Below are 22,514 nucleotides of genomic sequence, written 5' to 3' on the forward strand. Positions count from 1 at the left end.
CAAACACTTATTTGGAACATCCCACAGGTGTGCAGGCTAATTGGGAACAGGTGGGTGCCATGTAGGGGTGTGGGAAAAAATCGATTCGAATATGAATCGTGATTCTCACGTTGTGCGATTCAGAATCGATCCTCATTTTTTTTTAAATCGTTGTTGTTTTTTTTTTTTTTTTTTCCAATCCAACAAAACAATACACAGCAATACCATAACAATGTGATCCAATTCCAAAACCAAACCTGACCCAGCAACACTCAGAACTGCACTAAACAGAGCAATTGAGAGGAGACGCAAACACGACACAGAACAAACCAAAAGTAGTGAAACAAAAATTAATATTATCAACAACAGTATCAATATTAGTTATAATTTCAGCATGGCAGTGATTAAAAATCCCTCATTGACATTATCTGTTGACATTTATAAAAAATAATAAAAAAATAACAATAGTGTCACATTGGCTCACACTTGCATCGCATCGCATCTCATAAGCTTGACAACACACTGTATCCATTATTTTCACAAAGATAAAGTAACTCATATTTTTGGTTGGTTTAATAGTTAAAACAAATGTACATTATTGCAATCAGTTGATAAAACATTTTCCTTTACAATTATAAAAGTTTTTTACAAAAATCTACTTCTCTGCTTGCATGTCAGCAGATTGGGGTAAATCCTGCTGAAATCCTATGGGACAGCGTGGCGCAGTGGATGAGTGGCCGTGCGTAACCCGAGGGTCCCTGGTTCAATCCCCACCTTGTACCAACCTCGTCACGTCTGTTGTGTCCTGAGCAAGACACTTCACCCTTGCTCCTGATGGGTGCTGGTTAGTGCCTTGCATGGCAGCTCCCTCCATCATTGTGTGTATGTGGAAGTAGTGTCAAGGCGCTTTGAGTACCTTGAAGGTAGAAAAGCGCTATACAAGTACAACCCATTATATGTATTGAATGAATAGAATATATGTATGAATATATGTATTGAATGAATCCTTTTGAATCGGGAAAAATTAGTTTTTGAATCGAGAATCGTGTTGAATTGAAAAAAAAAATCGATTTTGAATCGAATCGTGACCCCAAGAATCGATATTGAATGGAATCGTGGGACACCCAAAGATTCAGAACCCTAGTGCCATGATTGGGTATTAAAACAGCTTCCCAAAAAATGCTCAGTCTTTCACAAGAAAGGATGGGGCGAGGTACACCCCTTTGTCCACAACTGCGTGAGCAAATAGTCAAACAGTTTAAGAACAGCGTTTCTCAAAGTGCAATTGCAAGAAATGTAGGGATTTCAACGTCTATGGTCCATAAAATCATCAAAAGGTTCAGAGAATCTGGAGAAATCACTCCACGTAAGCAGCATGGCCGGAAACCAACATCGAATGACCGTGACCTTGGATCCCTCAGACGGCACTGTATCAAAAACCAACATCAACCCTAAAGGTTATCACCACTGGGGCTCAGGAACAATTCAGAAAACCACTGTCACTAAATACGGTTTGTCGCTACATCTGTAAGTGCAAGTTAAAGCTTTACTATGCAAAGTGAAAGTAATTTATCAACAACATCCAGGAATGCCGCCGGCTTCTCTGGGCCCGAGATCATCTAAGATGGACTGATGCAAAGCGGAAAAGTGTTCTGTGGTCTGACGAGTCCACATGTCAAATTGTTTTGGGAAATATTCGACATCGTGTCATCCGGACCAAAGGGGAAGCGAACCATCCAGACTGTTATCGGCGCAAAGTTCAAAAGCCAGCATCTATGATGGTATGGGGGTGCATTAGTGCCCAAGGCATGGGTAACTTACACATATGTGAGGGTACCATTAATGCTGAAAGGTACATACAGATTTTGGAACAACATGGGGCTGCATGGCGTAGTGGGTAGAGCGGCTGTGCCAGAAACCTGAAGGTTGTAGGTTCGATTCCCACCTATTGACATCCAAATCGCTGCCGTTGTGTCCTTGAGCAGGACACTTCACCCTTGCCCCCGGTGCCGCTCATACTGGTGAATGAATGATGAATGAATGATAGGTGGTGGTCGGAGGGGCCGTAGGCGCAAACTGGCAGCCACGCTTCCGTCAGTCTACCCCAGGGCAGCTGTTGCTACTGATGTAGCTTACCACCACCAGGTGTGAATGAATGATGGGTTCTCACTTCACAGTGAGCGTTTTGAGTATCTAACAATAGAAAAGCGCGATATAAATCTAATCCATTATTATTATTATTATATGCTGCCATTCAAGCGCCGTCTATTTCATGGACGCCCCTGCTTATTTCAGCAAGACAATCCCAAGCCACATTCATCACGTTACAACAGCGTGGCTTCGCAAAAAAAGAGTGCGGATACTTTCCTGGCCCTCCTGCAGTCCAGACCTGTCTCCCATCGAAAATATGCGGCGCATTGTGAAGCGTAAAATACGACAGCGGAGACACCGGACTGTTGAACGACTGAAGCTCTTTATAAGACAAGAATGGGAAAGAATTCCACTTTCAAAGCTTCAACAATTAGTTTCCTCAGTTCCCAAACATTTATTGAGTGTTGTTAAAAGAAATGGGGATGTAATACAGTGGTGAACATGTCCTTTCCCAACTACTTTGGCACGTGTTGCAGCCATGAAATTCTAAGTTAATTGTTATTTGCAAAAAAAATAAATAATGTTTATGAGTTTGAACATCAAATATCTTGTCTTTGTAGTGCATTCAATTGAATATGGGTTGAAAAGGATTTACAAATCATTGTATTCCGTTTATATTTACATCTAACACAATTTCCCAACTCATATGGAAACGGGGTTTGTAATGTATTATACAATAAATAAATATATAAACAAATGTTTTTGTCCTTAGGTTTTTTTCGTATCAAGCAAGGGGTCCGAAAAACAACAACACTCTGCAGTGCTGAATTTCCCCCAGGGATCAATAAAGTACTTTCTATTCTATTCTATTCTATTCTGTTCTATTCTATTGGAATATAACTGGTTTAAAAAACAATAATATGATCAATAATCCCTGAGCCAACTTTGCCGTGCCCTCTGAGACGTAATTTCCTATTTTTAATTTGTTGAATAATTTCTAGATAGACGCAGCACAAAGGTCTCCAAGGAGATGGGAGGCTATAAATGCTGTTAGGTGGACTATTAAAGAGTTTATGACACAAGCAGTGTGCCATCCGCTTCCTCAGGTGAGATTAGCTTTGGTGCCTTTCAGGAGGTTCTCCATTGATTTTAACTTCATTAAATGTTTGACTTGTTGGTGGTTAGTTCCTGCCATGTGGAGAGTGTTTCTAACAGCTTTTGTGTCGCTCCAGGTATCAGTGGCATGGACCTGTGTGTGACTGTCAAAGGCATCTCCTTCCTCTTGCAGACAGGTATGGGCATCTTGGGGAACACCGTGGTCCTGCTGGCCTACGCGCACATCATCCTCACCGAGTCCAAGCTGCTTCCTGTGGACATGATCCTGTGCCACCTAGCCTTTGCCAACCTCGTGCTCCTGCTGACTCGCGGCGTCCCCCAGACCATGACGGTGTTCGGCCTCACTAACCTGCTTAATGACGCGGGCTGCAAAGTGGTCATTTACAGCTACCGCATCAGCCGAGCGTTGTCCGTGTGCCTCACCTGCATGCTCAGTGTGTTCCAGGCAGTGACCGTCGCCCCAGCTGGGTCAGGCTTGTCAAGACTGAAGCCTGCTCTTCCTTCCCTGGTCCTCCCCACCTTTGCTGGACTCTGGTTACTCAACATGGCCATATGCATCGCAGCCCCTTTCTTCTCCATGTCTCCACGCAATGGCACCGTCCCCGCCTACACGCTCAACCTGGGCTTCTGTCATGTGGACTTCAGGGACCACTTGTCCTACGTCGTCAACGGGGTCGCTGTCTCCGGGAGGGATTTTGTCTTTGTGGCCCTGATGGTGGCCTCCAGCGGGTACATTCTGCTGCTGCTCCACCGCCACAGCCGGCAGGTGAGAGCAATCCATCGCTCCCAAGGCGGTGGGGCCGAGACCCGAGCAGCAAAGACAGTGGTTACCCTGGTGGTCCTGTACGTCTTTTTCTTTGGGATCGATAACGTGGTCTGGATCTACATGCTGACCGAGGCCAAGGTGTCCCCGGTGGTGGCTGACATGAGAGTGTTCTTCTCCTCCTGCTATGCTTTCCTCAGCCCGTACTTCATCATCTCTTCAAACAAAATGGTCAAGGCCAAAGTTCTGTGTGCGGCCAAGCAAGACCGACCAGATTCAATGGACACTCAGGAAACATATGATAGATGACTTTCTTTTTCTTGACAGACTTTTACCACTTATCCCTTATACGTCATAGTTCTAATTATATGCATAATAAACACCAATCCGCAAAGTCTGGCCTATTTGAAGGTTGAGTTAATGCAACTCTAATATCCTATATGATATCATCCATAAGGTTGAGAATATAAATGTCAAAGTTAAATCAAAACTTGTGATAATTTTCATAAATGGGAGAGAGGTAGGCACATTTATGTTGTATTAGACTTCTGTCTGATTGATTAATATAATAGCTTAATGCTTTATTACATGCACCTGGGGATAGGTTGATTGGCAACACTAAATTGGCCCTAGTGTGTGAATGTGAGTGTGAATGTTGTCTGTCTATCTGTGTTGGCCCTGCGATGAGGTGGCGAGTTGTCCAGGGTGTACCCCGCCTTCCGCCCGATTGTAGCTGAGATAGGCGCCAGCGCCCCCCGCGACCCCAAAAGGGAATAAGCGGTAGAAAATGGATGGGATGGATGCTTTATTATGCATAACATTTATATATGTCCTCAGTTTTGTCTGTCGGGCGAGCAATCTCTCCAGGTTTGCCAAGTGTGTTTAGAAAAATAAACTATAACACGGAAATGTAGTATAAATTAGTTAAATAAGTTCATAGTTGTTCTTTACCACCGTGTACCAACCGTGGCTCTCGGTCATGTGTTGGTTGGTCAGCGACTTATCTGCCTGACAGTTACAAACCAGGGCTAATTAAATGCCGACAGTTGAACAAACCCGGAAAAGGAGAGCGGAAGATTTAGTGTATCATAAAAAGTCAACTTCGCCGTGGAATGCCTGAAATTGACACAATTATGCTTATTTTGTTACATGTGTAGGACTTTTAACTAATTTGGTAATTTTTCACGTCGACGAAGTTGAAGGTGAAGCGCGAAAAGACATTCCACGAGCACTGGAATGACAGCGAATGTATGACTTTAACCTTTAAACAACAACCGTGGTATAAATACCTAGCATCTCTCGAAATGTGACGGATGTGCAACTTATATCAGGTAAGTTTGACTATTGGCCTGCTAGTTAATAGGTAAATGTCTTCCGGTTACTGGTTGCATAGTCATTTTGTAGCACTTGGCTATAACTTTACAACAAAATAGCCTCTCAGACATATTTAGTTGTAAATATGGCTTACAAAAAGTGCTTCTCTTTTTTTGGTTAAGTTGAATGAGTTCATCACCACCAATTGTTTGGTTTAGTGATGTTGTAACTGCCCCCAGTTTTCCTGTGTTCTCTGTGAAATGAGCTGACTCTGGATCAGTGGTTCGAGCACCGAAACACAATGACCAGAATATCCTGGTATCAAGAGAAGGTACAGTATGATCACATGAGCAGGTGCATGTTTGGAGTGGCTATTTAAGGCCCAGAGTAGGACAAATTCATTTGAAAAATGTGTCAATAATTAATAATTTATATGAAGTAAAATGACGTTAACACCACAGATCGGAGCCTACGATCAACAAGTATGGGAGAAGTCGTTGGCGCAGACAGATTTAAATGTAAGACAACATCAATTGTGCAAAGAGTGAATGTTTCTGTCTGTCTGTATCCGAGTAACTTTTGTCTCTCATCTAGGGTCTCAACAGCAAACCGAGGAAGACTGGTCACATCAAACCAGACCTCATTGATGTCGACTTAGTAAGAGGTGAGCAATTCCTCTGCATCGTGTGACCAACAAGGGGATAAATTGTTATACATAAGGCCGAATCGCTCTCCTTGCAGGGTCCACGTTCAGCAAAGCCAAGCCGGCGTTTCCATGGACAGCGTTGACGCGCAAGGGGCTCGTCCGAGTGCTGCTGTTCCCGTTCTTCTTCCCGTGGTGGATCCAGGTCACCTCCAAGTCCATCTCTTTGTGTATTTTGGTGCTCTACTTCATGCAAGGTTAGCCGCCTCTTGTAGGAATCACTAAGGCCATGTCCACAGGAACACAGATACTTGATCAGGCAGGGTTAAATGCCCCAGAAAAAACGGAAATACGCGTTTTTAAAATGTTAATTTTTGCGTCAAAATGTGACTCCCGTGTTTTGTTAATTAAGTAATTTTTTTAAATACAGTTGAAACTAAATTTGCTTTAGCCGCAGATACCCGCTGTTTCTCTTGCCTCAACACCACACTGATTTGCAGGATGGGGCACCCAAACAAATAAGCTAGATAGCATCATATAGTTGCTTGCTTGTTGTCTTCTCTGTTCGCTCTCCAAGCCAATACTTTGATGGCTTTCTACTTGACTTCTAATCCACCATCCATCCAGCCATTTTCTACCGCTTATCCATTTTTATTTGGATAAATACAATCCGAACATTGTCAGTTCCAAACAAGTTGTAGTTCTAGATGAGTGTTTCTCAACCTTTTTTCAACAAGTACCACCTCAGAAAAAGCTAGTCTCTCCAAGTTCCACCATAATTATCAACATTAAATTACACGGCCTAATTATTGAATTTAAAACAAGGCATAGGTCTTTTTAAATATATTTAATATTTTTGGCCACAGCAACATTACACGGATTATTAACAGTAACACTGTGTTTGAATATAGGAAAACAAAACGCTACTTTAATTAAGTGATTCTTCAGCATACCACTTGATCAGGGGTCAGCAACTCAAAATGTTGAAAGAGCCTTATAAGGCCAAAAATACAAAAAACACATCTGTCTGGAGCTGAAAATAATTGTAAGCCTTATGTAAGTGTTATAATGAAGGCAACGCATGATGTGTCTATATTAGCTATATTAGCCTACTATCAAAATTACATTAAAATTCTTACGTAAGTGTTATAATGAAGACAAATTATGATATAAGTGTGTTTATTAGCTATATCAGCCTACTATCAGAATTACTTCAAAAGTCCCATATAAGCGTTATAATGACGACAACACGTGATGCAAGTGTATACAGTTGTGATCAAAATGATTCAACCCCCACATAATTTTGGTGTTTTAGCAAGTTGGACATTTATTCCATATTTTGTCTATAGTCATATCAAATAAAGATGCATTAAATAGACAAATGCAACTTGAATTACAACATAATATTTTGTAACATACCAAACAGTGTCATTTCTCTTAACATCTCGTTGACAAAATTATTCAACCCCTTGGAGATCATAACTCTTAAGAACAGAATTTGAATAAGGTCTTTTCAATTAGGTGTTGAAAACACCTGTAGATGTGACTAGAACCATAACGAGCAACAATTAAACTGATTGAAAAAGACTGTGTCGCTCAGCTTCTTGTAGATGGCCAATGGTGTATTTGCAACATGGTGAAGTCCAGGGAGTGGTCAAAGAAGTCAAAAGAGGAGGTACTTTCTCTTCATAAGAAAGGATATGGATATAAGAAAATAGCAAAGACATTACACATTCCAAGAGACACAGTGGGGAGCATAATTCCCAAGTTTAAAGCTAAAGGCACAGTGGAAACACTACCTGGGCGTGGTAGAAAGAGGATGTTGTGTGCAACTGCTGTCCGGTATTTGAAGCGTACAGTGGTGAAAAACCCCCGGTAACAGCTGAGGAACTACAACAGGACATTGCAGAGGGGGAACGCAGGTTTCGTCCCAGACAATAAGGCGCGCACTACGAGATGAAGGCCTCCATGCCAGAACTCCCAGGCGCACCCCACTTCTGACTACCAGGCACAAGAAAAATAGACTCCTGTATGCCAAAAATCATCTGGACAAACCCCAAAGGTTTTGGGAAACTGTTCTATGGAGTGATGAGAAAAAACTGAAACTCTTTGGGCCTATGAATCAATGTTATGTCCGGAGGAGAAAAAAATGAAGCTTACAAAGAGAAGAACACCTTGCCTACTGTTAAGCATGGTGGGGGGTCAATCATGCTCTGGGGCTGATTCTCTGCCTCAGGTACCGGGAATCTCCAGCGCGTTCAAGGCATTTTTGAATTATATTTCCTACCAGGATATATTAGCTGCAAATGTCATGAAGTCAGTGACGAAGCTGAGGCTTGGGAGACGTTGGCCCTTCCAACAGGACAACGATCCCAAGCATACCTCCAAATCAACATCAGAGTTGTTGCAGAAGAAGGGCTGGAAGACTCTGGAGTGGCCTTCACAGTTGCCAGACCTAAATCCTATAGAAAACCTGTGGTGGGACTTGAAGAAGGCAGTTGCAGCACGCAAGCCCAATAATATGAATGAACTGGAGGCCTTTGACCAAGAGGAATGGGCTAAAATACCTGTAGATCGTTGCAAGAAGCTTGTGTACGGTTATGTATCACGTTTGAAGGATGTAATTACTGCCAAAGGGTGTTCTACTAAGTACTAAAGATGCATGTAACTAGTGGCTTGAATAATTTTGTCAATGAGATATTAAAGGCCTACTGAAATGAGATTCTCTTATTTAAACGGGCATAGCAGGTCCATTCTATGTGTCATACTCAAACATTTCGCGATATTGCCATATTTTTGCTGAAAGGATTTAGTAGAGAAAATCGACGATAAAGTTCGCCCATTTTGGTACTTCCTGAAAAAGCCTCGCCTTTAACGGAAGTCGCAGACAATGACGTCACATGTTGATGGCTCCTCATATATTCACATTGATTTTAACGGGAGTCTCCAACAAAAACAGTTATTCGGACCGAGAAAACAACAATTTCCCCATTAATTTGAGCGAGGATGAAAGATTAGTGTTTGAGGGTATTGATAGCGACGGACTAGAAAAAAAAAAAAAACGCGATAGCATTGGGAAGTATTTCGATGTTTTTAAAGACATTTACTAGGATAATTCTGGGAAATCCCTTATCTTTCTATTGTGTTGCTAGTCTTTTAGTGAGTTGAATAGTACCTGATAGTCGAAAGGGTTTGTCCACGGCCGCGTGTTGACGCATAGTGTCTCAGGCGAGTCGACGGCAGCTATGGACGGCACAAGCTCAGCTTTTATCCGGTAAGAACTGACTTTTTAAACACAATTTTCTCACCCGAAACCTGCTGGTTGACATTTGGTCTGGATCCAATGTCTGCTTGTCCGCGCTGTGATCTATAGTACATTTTCACTTCTGGGAATTTTAAACAAGGAAACACTGTGTGTTTGTGTGGCTAAAGGCTAAAGCTTCCCAACCCCATCTTTCTACTGTGACTTCTCCAATATTAATTGAACAAATTGCAAAAGATTCAGCAACACAGATGTCCAAAATACTGTGTAATTTTGCCGTTAAAGCAGACGACTTTTACCTTTTGTGTGTGCGTAGCGCTCACACTTCCTAAAACCCTGTGACGTTACGGGTACACGTCATCATTACACAACGTTTCTAAGACGAAACTCCCGGGAAATTTAAAATTGTAATTTAGTAAACTAAAAAAGCCGTGATGGCATGTGTTGCAATGTTAACATTTCATCATTGATGTATAAACTATCAGACTGCGTGGTGGGAAGTAGTGGGTTTCAATAGGCCTTTAAGAAAAATTTCCTTTTTTGGTATTTTGTAAAATACAGCGTTACAATTTAAGTTGCATTTGTCTAATTGACACATCTTTTTTTGATATGACTACAAACAAAATACGGAATACATTTTCTACTTGCTAAAACACCAAAATTGTGTGGGGTTGAATAATTTTGATCACAACTGTATATTAGCTATATTAATCTACTATCAAAATTACTTTAATCGTGTTATGTAAGCGTTATAATGAAGGCAACACATGATGCGAGTGTCTATATTTAGTTATATTACCCTACTTTCAAAATGACTTTAAAAGTCTTATGTAAGTGTTACAATGAAGACAACACATGATGTAAGTGTATATACTGCGTGGGTTCCCTCCGGGTACTCCTGTTAAATATGGGTGAATGAACACGACGTCTATTCTGGTTCACAACTTTTAATTAACTGCTGCACAGAGGAAAAACCGGAAACACTTTTTCCTTCTCGCCCATCAACACTGCGCATGCGTTAACTCTGTATCCCGCCCATAAACACTGCGCATGCGTTAACCCAGTATATGGAGAAACATGTTAACAATCTCCCTATCTTTTATAAAAAAAAAAAAATTAAATAGCACATGTTTTTTAAGAACAATTACCTGTCTTTTTAAACAACAGAAACAATACAATCAACTTAGATAAGAACCCATTTTCCTTCACTCAATGCTTTCAAAAGCATCAAGGGTGATGCCCCCTTTTTGTAAGTCAGTCAGCCAGTTGAGCTTTTGTTGCTGACCAAACTACCTTTTGTATTTTTTTGTTGTGAATAAGTTCTTTGATGCCACTTATATCTAACCGAAGCCTTTTCTCTGTTACCTGTTTTGTTGATCGAAGAGCATCATAGAGGGAATGATTATCAGTCACACAAACTAACGCTGGAGCATTTAGACCAGCCAGCGGTGCCAGTAGTGAGCTCAGAATAAAGGGTGGCAAGAAACACAGCATTTTCAATTCCATCCGACATGGCCAGAGTTTCTCCGGCAAGGGTGCTTCGCACCACACGTCGAATTCTCCTCGACTGCCAGAAAAGGGGGGAGAATTTACCTCCTTTTCCCATTAGGGTGATCAACATGCCCCCTTGTGTACCTCCATCAGGAAGATTTCCTAATGAAGCATCGCTGAATACAGTTAGGTTTAAGGCAGTATCATTTCCCAAATGTTGAAATTTCAAAGTCACTTTTTCAGCTTTAAGTTTACGAACTAACTTATTAGCGTTGTGAATTGATTGCACAGTCGCATTCTTTAGACTAGATGTCAGACCACAAGAATCAAACATTACATCAGGTCTTGTCTGTTTTGCAACCCAGAGTATCTGTCCTATTTTTGATCTGAGTTGTTTCAATGTAGCTGTGCTGATGCAACTGTACAGAATCATTAAACATTTCAATATCCATTCCCAAATAGCAGAAATTGTCATGTTCCTCACGTCCCACTTGGAACTCAGACTTCAGTTTAGGATCACATTTTCTCAAAAGTTTGATGAGCCTGCCCACATAAAATCAGCTACATGACATGCGAGTACACCTGTCACTGTGTTTTCATCATCCAGCCAATAAAATACTGCTGGGTCTACCTGTGACACTTTACCACCTGTGCTCAGCATGATTTCCTTAACCTTGTTGTACCAATAGAGAGATGCATCAGCAAGCCCATACACACACTTCTTTAGTTTCCAAATAACCCCCTTACAGTCAGCTTCTGGAGGAGGGTTGACATAAATGTCTCTCGACAACTCCATACCCTGTAAAAAGGCAGACTTGATGTCCATGGAATGGACTTTACAATGATTTTGACAAATTACACTTAGCAATAGCCTTAGAGATTCAGAAGCACAGGTTGGTGAATCTTTTTGTAGATTTTATAAATTAAGTTCTTCAAACCCCCTTGCTACAAGTCTGGCTTTGGGTACAATACCTGTGTCACTTTCTTTGAGACTACAGACCCACCTAGTGGAGATACACTTTTGTCCTGTATTTTCAATCTCTTCAAGAACATTATTGCTTTTCTAGCTTTCTATCTCTGCCTTTTTGGCTGCCATCAGGCTCAATATACCAGTTTTTATAGGTTCCTGTTGCTTTACCTGCTCTACTGAGTACTTTAGCCTTACATGTTACACTTGTATCTCTTTTCACAAAAGTTACAATCTGTCCTGTTTTTAACTTCACATTAGAAGCAGGGAGAAGATCATCACAGGCACTGTGATTCATTTGAGGTGCATCACTTTGAATTACACCTTCACTTGTGTTTCCCTCTCCATCACTGTCATGTTCACTTTCACTGTCTGTGTTTTTTTCATTATCTAAACTACATAATGGTCTGTGTAAAGCATCTGTGTCACTATCAACGGTTATGTTCTCTTCATGTTTTTCACATCCTGTTTCAGTATGAACTTTACTTTGTGTAATTTCCTTGTCTTTAATCTGTGTGTGAACCTTTTTAAGTCGTGAGTGATGAACTCTAACTGGAATACCTCCATGTCTTACACAACAGCTCCATCTTGACCAATCACCACTCCTGGTCCCTTCCACTCTGCACTATCTCCTCGTTTATAGCAAACCTTTTCTCCTGTCTCATATTTTTCATCTGTGTATCTAAGCTGTTTTCTTAATGCCCTTCTTATCCTCTCTGAACATTCAACTTCAGTGAAAGCCTTCCTTGAGGCATGCAAAGCTGATATGTGTTCTCCTACTCTTGTGCTCACTGTAGTGCCCTCTAGTGCAGGTAGCTCATTTACCAATACATTGGGAAGATTAGAATTTTGACCAAATACCAGTTGATATGGACTATAACCATGTACACTGTGCATGCAGTTCTTAGCCATTAAGGCCCAGTCCAAGGCAGTGCTCCAGTCACAATCTTTTTTGTATTTAACTTTCTGGATGATGTTCGTGAGTGTCTGATTATGACGTTACAACAGTCCGTTGCTACATGGGCTGTGTCCTGCGGTTGTCTTGTTCTCGTTTTTGAAGTTTTCTGCCATGTCCCTGAACTCTTCATTGTTAAATTCTCCTCCGTTGTCACTGAAGAGCTTTTTGGGAGGACCATGGACACTTATCCATGTGTGGATGAAAGTGTTGACAATTACAGAAGATTTCTTGGTTTTCACAATATTTCCAGCGCTGAAACGTGTGAAATGGTCCATTATATGTATATACCAAATGCCTGACTCAAGCTCGTGCAGGTCCACCGCCACAGTTTCATTGTATTCTGAAGCAAGAGGCAAACCAACAGCTGGCTTTGGCTTTGTCTTGCTATATCTTTGGCACGTGTGACATGCATCCACTGTTTGTTGCAAAAATATTGAGACAGTCCCGGTCTTTGTTCCCTAAACTTTGAATTAGCCTATGCAGGCGATCTGCTGATGCATGGCCAAATTGTTTGTGAAGTTTGAGGAGGACCTTGTTCTTCTCGATTGTGGACATATTTTCTGTTACAATCAGGACTTCATCTTCAGCAAATAAATCTTGAATCTGACATTCCATGTTATCTTTGTCTCTTATGTCTACACAGTAATGTCCTGAGCTGGTAAACTGAAGAGGTATCTGCTGCTTAAACATCACTGCCCTGTCGTTTTCTATGTCTAACGTAGTTCCTGCCTTTTTTAATGATATTTTACTCAGCAGGAGTGGAATATCGACTTTGTCAACTTCTGTCTCAATGTTACACTTTGTCCCTCCTATTTTAGCAGGTAGATGCACTTTTCTTGTGGAATGAATCACATTTCCATCTCCAAAACGAAACAGTCTGTTGCTAGACCTTTCTGTACTTCTTAACTTATTTACCTGCTTTTCATTGAGATTATGTACAAAACTTTCAAGCCACTTTTCTCCACACACTGTGCGAGTGCAGGCAGTGTCTATGATCGCTGAGCTTGCTGCTTCAGTCATACAAATCCCAGCTTTAGACTCGGGATCATTCGTTAACAGCGTGAGATTAACTTCATCCAAATTGTCATTTTCAGTCAATCTTACTTGTTCGTGCTTTTTGTGCGGGCAGTCCTTTGCCCAGTGGCATGTGCTTTGACAGACGGCACATCGTGATCGTTTACCGTACTTATCCAGTGGGTTTGTACCCGGTGACGGCGTCACCGATCTTTGTTGACCACGTGGAAACGGTGTGTTTCGTCTTCCTCTCCATTGTGGCTGTTCTGTGAGGAAAGCTGCGTCCTGGTTCAGTTGTATCTCGCTTGACTTGCCCGTTGTTTTACCTCCGAATATCCGTTTGAGAGCTGACTTCATTGACGAGAAGCTTAGCTCCGTGTTAGCCATCAGTGCTAGCTGCCTGTCTTTCTCATCGAGGCAGGCTGTGTCAAGAAGTTTGAAGGCTAACACCGCATCAGGGAGTGTCATATTGTACATTTTCATCCGGTTGTAGCGCTGTTCTAAGTCAATAATATAGTCCACCGTTGAAACGGAACTATTTTTGGTGATGAGGTCGAAGTACGTGTACGCTTCGTATGCGCGATCCTTTTCCTCTTTCAGGAAAACGTCATCCAGTTTTGCAAATAATGTCGTCATACCATTGTCATTGTCCAACTCCTCCACAGATATCTCCATTGCGAATTCTCTGGTTCTCCCTTCAAGTCCCAAAGCCACAGCCAGTGCTTCCTTTTTCTTATTTAGTTCTGTAACGCGCATCCAAATGTTAACTTCATTTTTCCAGCACTCGTATGGCTTGGACTCGTCAAACCTCGGCGGTATTTTATAGTTTGCAGCCATCCTCAACCATCCTCTGCTACCAATGTTAAATATGGGTGAATAAACACGACGTCTATTCTGGTTCACAACTTTTAATCAACTGCTGCACAGAGGAAAAAACGGAAACACTTTTTCCTTCCCGCCCATCAACACTGCGCATGCGTTAACTCTGTATCCCGCCCAAAAACACTGCGCATGCGTTAACCCAGTATATGGAGAAACATGTTAACAATCCGGCTTCTTCCCACTTCCAAAGACACCCATCTGGAGATAGGTTGATTGGCGTGGCGAAGTTGGGAGAGTGGCCGTGCCAGCAATATGAAGGTTACTGGTTTAATCCCCACCTTCTACCATCCTAGTCACCTCCGTTGTGTCCTTGGGCAAGACACTTCACCCATGCTCCTGATGGGTCCTGGTTAGCGCCTTGCATGGCAGGTCCCGCCATCCGTGTGTGAATGTATGTGTGATTGGGTGAATGTGGAAATGCTGTCAAAGCGCTTTGGGCTCCTTAAAAAGGGGTAGAAAAGCGCTATACAAGTACAACCATTCACCATTTAACACTAAATTGGCCCTAGTTTGTGAATGTTAGTGTGAATGTTGTCTGTCTATCTGTGTTGGCCCTGTGATGAGATGGCGACTTGTCAAGGGTGTACACCGCCCTCCGCCTGATTGTAGCTGAGATAGGCTCCAGCGCCCCCCACAACCCCGAAGAGAATAAGCAGTAGAAAATGGATGGGATGGATGGATAATAGTCTACTATCAAAATGACTTTAAAAGTCTTATATAAGTGTTATAATGAATTTAACACAATGACTTTAAAAGTCTTATATACCTGTTATAATGAAGACAACACATCACATAAGTGTCTATATTAGTTATATTAGCCTACTATCAAAATGTGTCGCAGGTTGATGCAAATCTTCGTTGACGGAAATGTTAAAATGTAATATCAATTTTACACATTTGTACAATATTTAAAAACAGAAAACAGAGGCTTCTCAGCGGTTAAGATAACTTCTGGAACTCACTGGCGTAGAATGGTAAAAAAAGCCGTCTTCTTGTAATGGATTTATTACAATCTTTGCAAGCTGGGTAACGTTTTCTGTGGTCTGGAATAACATTGCAAACAAACAACTATCAGAAATGCAGCCGATACCACACACAGAGAGGTGGGAATCGTTAACCTGAGTCTCGCCAGATCCTTGTAGTTTGCTGAACTCCACACAAAAATTGTTGATTATGCATATAAATATATATTTTATTGCTAAAAAATATTACATGCCTTTATAACAAGTCTACATTATTAGTAATTAGTATTAACATAATGTTCTTACATCATATTGCTCTATTATTATCTTTGTTAATATTGTACAAAGTCACACAGGCTGTATACCAGTGGCTGCTGCTGGTCTTTCAAGAAGGGGAAGCTATTCGTCAAATGAGTACAGTCTCCAATAACAGATAAAAGATAGAAACATGCTAGATTTTACAGAGAAAACTTCACTTAAAAATTATAGATATCTGCTTATCAACAGGAACAATGGAATGAAAATTGAAAAATGCTTTGGCAGTGTTTTATATTTTAAAATTGTTGATTTGCTTATTTTGCTGGAAAACAAAAAGAGATTCAGCCCAGACAGGTCATCCTTTCGATCACTGTTATTCATTGGTTCAGCGCCCGTGGGGACGGGACAAAGTTGAGTATTTATCCAATAAACGTTTAGTTTGGCTGCAGCACTGTGACGCGACTACAACAATGAAAAAAGTTGCGTTAACTGTTACCAAAATAATGGATTCTAATTTCATGCATTGTATCGCAATTAGTCAATGAAATGCAAACACAAAAGAACATATTGGAACACGTTTTTATATTTCAGGGGAAGCTGAACTTCCCTTGCAGTCTTTAGCAATCGCCACTGCTGTATATCTGGCATCACATGTTAAAACAATGGGAAAGAGAAGTGGAGAGTGGGGGGCATGAAATATGTTCTTCTTCCTAGGAAAAGAAAATACATGAGAAGCATTGATCTAGAGCAGGGGTAGGGAACCTATGGCTTTAGAGCCAGATGCAGCTCTTTTGATGACTGCATCTGGCTCTCAGATAAATCTTAGCTGACATTGCTTAACACGATAAGTAATTAATAATTCTGCTGGTAATCACAGTGCTAAAAATAACGTTCAAATTATAAAACATTCTCATGCATTTTAATCCAACCATCCGTTTTCTATCGCATCTGTTCAAGATAATAATTATAATAAAAATAATAAATAAATAATAATAAACAGTATTATAATAAATATAATACCGTATTTTTCGGATTATAAATCGCTCCGAAGTATACGTCGCACCGGCCGAAAATGCATAATAAGGAAGGAAAAAAACATATACGTCGCATTTTTGAGGGAAATTTATTTGATAAAATCCAACACCAAGAATAGACATTTGAAAGGCAATTTAAAATTAATAAAGAATAGTAAAGTGTACGTTATATGACGCATAAATACCCAACTGAGAACGTGCCTGGTATGTTAACGTAACACATTATGGTAAGAGTCATTCAAATAACTATAACATATAGAACATGCTATACATTTACCAAACAATCTGTCACTCCTAATCGATAAATCCGTTGAAATCTTCCTCGATGTCGCTTCTAAACAACTCTGCTAACTCCAAAGGTATGGGCCGCTTCCTCTTGTTGTCTTCTGCTGCATATTTCACTACGTCCAGCTTGTAATCTGCAGTACATGATTTCCTTTTCAGTGCCATTTTTATTCAGCCCTTCTCAGTTTTTATAAGTTACCGCCAACGTTGAAATGATCCATTTTAATAGCTACGGCGGTAGCATATAGCAGTTAGCATCCCATGACCCACAATGCACTTCTGCCATGACCTTCCTTATTGGTTGACTTGTGTGTGACGATTGCTGACGTGTGTTTGATGATTGCTGACATTTTCTTCGTCTCCTCCGCGAATGAGATAAATAATATTATTTGATATTTTACGGTAATGTGTTAATAATTCTACACATAAGTCGCTCTGGACTATTTGTCACACTGCGACTTATAATCCGAAAAATACGGTATTATATTTATTATTGGTTAACTTTTAGAATATCAATGTTATTAAAAAGAATAAGAGACTTATTATACTCTAAAAATGTTGGTCTTAAAAATGCACGCATTTAGTTGTATTCAGTGTTAAACAATATTATATGGCTCTCACGGAAATACCTGGCGCAGTGGGAGAGTGGCCGTGCGCAACCCGAGTGTCCCTGGTTCAAATCCCACCTAGTACCAACCTCGTCACGTCCGTTGTGTCCTGAGCAAGACACTTCACCCTTGCTCCTGATGGGTGCTGGTTGGCGCCTTGCATGGCAGCTCCCTCCATCAGTGTGTGAATGTGTGTGTGAATGGGTGAATGTGGAAGTAGTGTCAAAGCGCTTTGAGTACCTTGAAGGTAGAAAAGCGCTATACAAGTACAACCCATTTATCATTTATTTGTCTTTCATGGCCCTCTCAGCCGAAAAGGTTCCCGCCCCTTGTTCTAGAGCATTGTTAGTGAGAAGGTATATTTTTAACGCGACTGATTGTAACACAACACAGGAAGTATATTACCCAATGGGGTGTGGCTACAGGATAGAGTTGCCATTTTCTGGCTTCTTTGCATGTGTTTATATAATTTTACATTATAATGATAATCAATGCTACTAAATTATCTACTAAAAAATGTATGTGGTACATTAAATGGGACAAGGAAGCATCAAAAAGACAGCCAAAAGTGTTTGGTAGATAAGAATAAATCTAAAGGTAAAATATAGTGTAGAACTGCACCCAATTGCAGGAAATGTAGTCTTGATTTTTGCTTCACAGTGAAAGAGGGGTTAGTGCGTCTGCCTCACAATACCAAGGTCCTGAGTAGTCTGGGGTTCAATCCCGGGCTTGGGATCTTTCTGTGCGGAGTTTGCATGTCCTCCCCTTGAATGCGTGGGTTCCCTCCGGGTACTCCGGCTTCCTCCCACTTCCAAAGACATGCACCTGGGGATAGGTTGATTGGCAACACTATATTGGCCCTAATGTGTGAATGTGTGTGAATGTTGTCTGTGTTGGCCCTGCGATGAGATGGCGACTTGTCCAGGGTGTACCCCGCCTTCCGCCCGATTGTAGCTGAGATAGGCACCAGCGCCCCCCCGCGACCCCAAAGGGAATAAGCAGTAGGAAATGGATGGATGGATGGGATGGATGGTAGTCTTGATTTTCAACATTTTCTTTCGGCAAATGCACTTTGTGCTGATAGAAATGTTTCTCTATTTTTCTTAAAGAGTGCTTGCGCATTTGTCTGCGTTTAGGCCTCTTGTCCCACAAATGCATGCTTTTGTCCTTACAAACTGCGAGTTGTGAAACTCTCTCCCTACCGCTCACACGGAGACTTATACTCATCTGTTGACGTTACGGCTGTCATTGCCACAGTTAAATATATAGTAAACAACACAGCCATGTTGGCTTTAAACATACAAATTGTATGTTTAAATGTAAACCTACTGCTATTTTAACTCTACATAGATGAAAAGACGTGTCAAAACAGGCTATTTTAACTCTACATAGATGAAAAGACGTGTCAAAACAGGCTTTGAAAGACATTGTCAGCTGTCCTGGATATCCCTGTTGATCTTCTAGCTGATGGAACAACAGGATCTTTGCTTTGTGTCATAAGAAAAGTGCAACATTATCTCATGTTTTTAATCCTTATTTAACAGCAGTCTGTGAAGTTATTTACTTATGTGTGTTGGTTCCATTTGTGTAGATGGGGCCAGGCGCCTGAGCGACTAAAACTAAACTGGGCTCCTTGTTGGTGTGTACTAATGTTAAAGACAATGCACATTTCATTGCACATGTAATATATAACTATATTTATGATTAAATGCGTTATTATTCCGCGAGAGTTTTGCAGCATGTTTAGACACTTAAAAAAAGATTCATAATGTTCCCAGGGCTCTGTGTAATTTGCATAATTTAAATGGATGGCTCAAAAAATGTATACATTCATTTAAAACAAATGTGTTATTATTAATTAGTATTAACATGTTTGTTTTTTTCTTCGGTTTACCATATTATCAATTGTTGTTGCTTTTTGTACAATTACAATTATTCCATTTACACTTTGTAACAATTCCTCTAATGAGATTTTTTTCAAGTGTTTACAGACTTTTAATTACTTTTTATTTTCATGTTAAAAAACTAGCAATCAATCTAGCATCTTTTCCTTAATATTTGCACATTTTGTGTATGGCTGACTGTCCGCTGGTATATATGTGTGTGTATATATATATATATATATATATATATATATATATATATATATATATATATATATATATATATATATATATAAATCACATCGACATGCTGACAACGCTCTAGACAATGGCGTGTCTTTTGTTTACATCTGGTTTCGACAGCGCGGTTTTTGTTGATCAAATATTTTTTTCTGGTGGTCAAGTGTTTGCTACATCACTTGTCAATAGTGCGCAAATAATAGGCTATTTATTTATCAATTCATACTGTAACGACAAGTTTATGTTAATGTTTTATGTTTGTGTTGTTTGAATTTGATGTTAGTGTCTGAAAGGTGATTGGCGGAGGATGAAGACGTGTTGTTGTGTGTCCGGCGGGGAAGCGAAGACTCAAGGATACGAAAGTGTTTTTATGGGCCTTTTGGAATTGTGCTGTTTTGTCATCATAAGATTGGTAAAATAATTTAAAAATAGCGTCAGACTTTGTGTGATCTCTTCTGTGGGCTACAATACATTATTGTAATTTAATTGGTTTTCAAGTACAAAAAACCCCCACACTCAATTACATCAAGGGGAAAACCCTGGTATCATTGTATGTTTAGTATATCAAAAGTAATATCACCAGAGGAGTAATGCCACCAAGTCCGCTATTACTGCTTTTCCAGGCTTTTGATTGGACACAATGTGCCTGACAGCTGGTGTATGCATCTGCATGTAGACAGACCGTTTTCAATCAATCAATCAATGTTTACTTATATAGCCCTAAATCACTAGTGTCTCAAAGGGCTGCACAAACCAAAACACAAACCACTACGACATCCTCGGTAGGCCCACATAAGGGCAAGGAAAACTCACACCCAGTGGGACGTCGGTGACAATGATGACCCAGTGGGACGTCTGTGACAATGATGACTATGAGAACCTTGGAGAGGACGAAAGCAATGGATGTCGAGCGGGTCTAACATGATACTGTGAAAGTTCAATCCATAATGCGACCTATAGTCCGAAAAATATGGTATGTATGTATGTGGCAGCCGAGAGTTCAGTCGGCTCTCTTGGTTGCTTTGTTGGTTCTGCTCCTGTGTCTGGCCACGCTCCCTCCACCACAGCGGACGATGGCGTTGAACAGCGCAGAGTCCACAACAGTGGATATGTTTCCTTTAGTTTTTATTCATAGCTGTATGCAGAAGTGTCTGGTTGCATCAGCTCCACTACTTTAATGTCTTTGATGTTTGATGTTTCCCTTTTACACACATGTGAGCGGGATGTGAACTATGGCTATAAGTTGTTGTTTTTTTTCCTTGGTTTCAGTATGGACCCCCTCTCCAGGAGACCAGGCTTGGACCGATCTTTTTTATTTTATTTTATTTTATTTTATATGAATCTTCTATTTTTTCTCTCATTCCCCCCCACTTGTTTACCTGTATCTCACCTTTTTTGTAAGGGGCGCTGGAAGCCGGCAGACCCGTCAGCGATCCGGTTCCGTCTCCCTGTAATGTTTGTCTGATCTTGAATGGGATTGTGCTGAACATTTTAATTTTCCTGAAGGAATAAATAAAGTACTATCTAATCTAATATACAAACCCTGTTTCCATATTAGTTGGGAAATTGTGTCAAATGTAAATATAAACAAAATACAATGATTTGCAAATCCTTTTCAACCCATATTCAATTTAATGCACTACAAAGACAATATATTTGATGTTCAAACTCATAAATTTAATTAAAAAAAACAAAAAAAAACTTAGAAATTCATGGCTTTAACACTTGCCAAAGTAGTTGGGAAAGGGCATGTTCACCACTGTGTTACATCACCTTTTCTTTTAACAACACTCAATAAACGTTTGGGAACTGAGGAAACTAATTGATGAAGCTTTGAAAGTGGAATTCTTTCACATTCTTTTTTTATGTAGAGCTTCAGACGTTCAACAGTCCGGGGTGTCCGCTGTCGTATTTTATGCTTCAAAATACGCCACACATTTTCGATGGCGGACAGGTCTGGACTGATGGCGGGCCAGAAAAGTACCCGCACTCTTTCACTACAAGGCCACGCTGTTGTAACACATGGCTTGGCATTGTCTTGCTGAAATAAGCAGGGGCGTCCATGATAACGTTGCTTGGATGACAACATATGTTGCTCCAAAACCTGTATGGACCTTTCAGCATTAATGGTGCCTTCACAGATGTGTAAGTTACCCATGCCTTGGGCACTAATACACCCCCATACCATCACAGATGCTGGCTTTTGAACTTTGCGCCTATAACAATCCGAATGGTTAATATCATCTTTGTTCTGGAGGACACCACGTCCTCTGTTTCCAAATATAATTTGAAATGTGGACTCGTCAGACCACAGAACACTTTTCCACTTTGCATCAGTCCATCTTAGATCAGCTCGGGCCCAGCGTTTCAGGGTGTTGTTGATAAATGGGTTTGGCTTTGCATAGTAGAGTTTTAACTTGCACTTACAGATGTAGCGACCAACTCTAGTTACTGACAGTGGTTTTATGAAGTGTTCCTGAGCCCATGTGGTGATACCCTTTACACACTGATGCCGGTTTTTGATGCAGTACCGCCTGAGGGATCAAAAGTCCATTATATCATCGCTTACGTGCAGTGATTTCTCCAGACTCAATGAACCTTTTGATGATTTTACGGACCGTAGATGGTAAAATCCCTAAATTCCTTGCAATAGTTCGTTGAGAAATGTTGTTCTAAAACTGTTCGACAATTTGCTTACAAAGTGGTCACCCTCGCCCCATCCTTGTTTGTGAATTACTTAGCATTTCATGGAAGCTGCTTTTAT

The 22,514-nt window shown here is 40.7% G+C and overlaps 2 protein-coding genes across 3 annotated transcripts in view; both read left to right on the plus strand.

The window, feature by feature from the left end:
- The first annotated feature begins 3,313 nt into the window (after positions 1-3,313).
- Positions 3,314-4,258, plus strand: LOC133534987 (olfactory receptor class A-like protein 1). The gene has a single exon (XM_061874365.1). It carries the CDS (start codon positions 3,314-3,316, stop codon positions 4,256-4,258), a length of 945 nt encoding a protein of 314 aa, XP_061730349.1.
- Positions 4,259-4,917: 659 nt separating this feature from the next.
- The window catches only part of phtf1 (putative homeodomain transcription factor 1), a 45,564-nt gene continuing 27,967 nt past the window's right edge, over positions 4,918-22,514 (plus strand). Inside the window, exons 1-5 of one of the 2 annotated variants that reach the window (XM_061886018.1) lie at positions 4,918-5,280; positions 5,503-5,594; positions 5,725-5,781; positions 5,858-5,927; positions 6,005-6,163. In XM_061886018.1, the coding sequence (XP_061742002.1) occupies positions 5,565-5,594; positions 5,725-5,781; positions 5,858-5,927; positions 6,005-6,163 (316 nt within the window). In that variant the 5' untranslated portion in view covers positions 4,918-5,280; positions 5,503-5,564. The remainder of the gene's footprint in view (positions 5,281-5,502; positions 5,595-5,724; positions 5,782-5,857; positions 5,928-6,004; positions 6,164-22,514) is intronic. The other variant, XM_061886028.1, reaches the window with a different exon arrangement.

This window comes from Nerophis ophidion, linkage group LG02 (assembly GCF_033978795.1).
Source record: "Nerophis ophidion isolate RoL-2023_Sa linkage group LG02, RoL_Noph_v1.0, whole genome shotgun sequence".
Taxonomy (NCBI): Eukaryota; Metazoa; Chordata; class Actinopteri; order Syngnathiformes; family Syngnathidae; genus Nerophis; species Nerophis ophidion.

Coding starts and splice junctions, on each gene's coding strand:
- LOC133534987 (XM_061874365.1), top strand. CDS start 3,314: ATGGACCTGTGTGTGACTGTCAAAGGCATCTCCTTCCTCTTGCAGACA.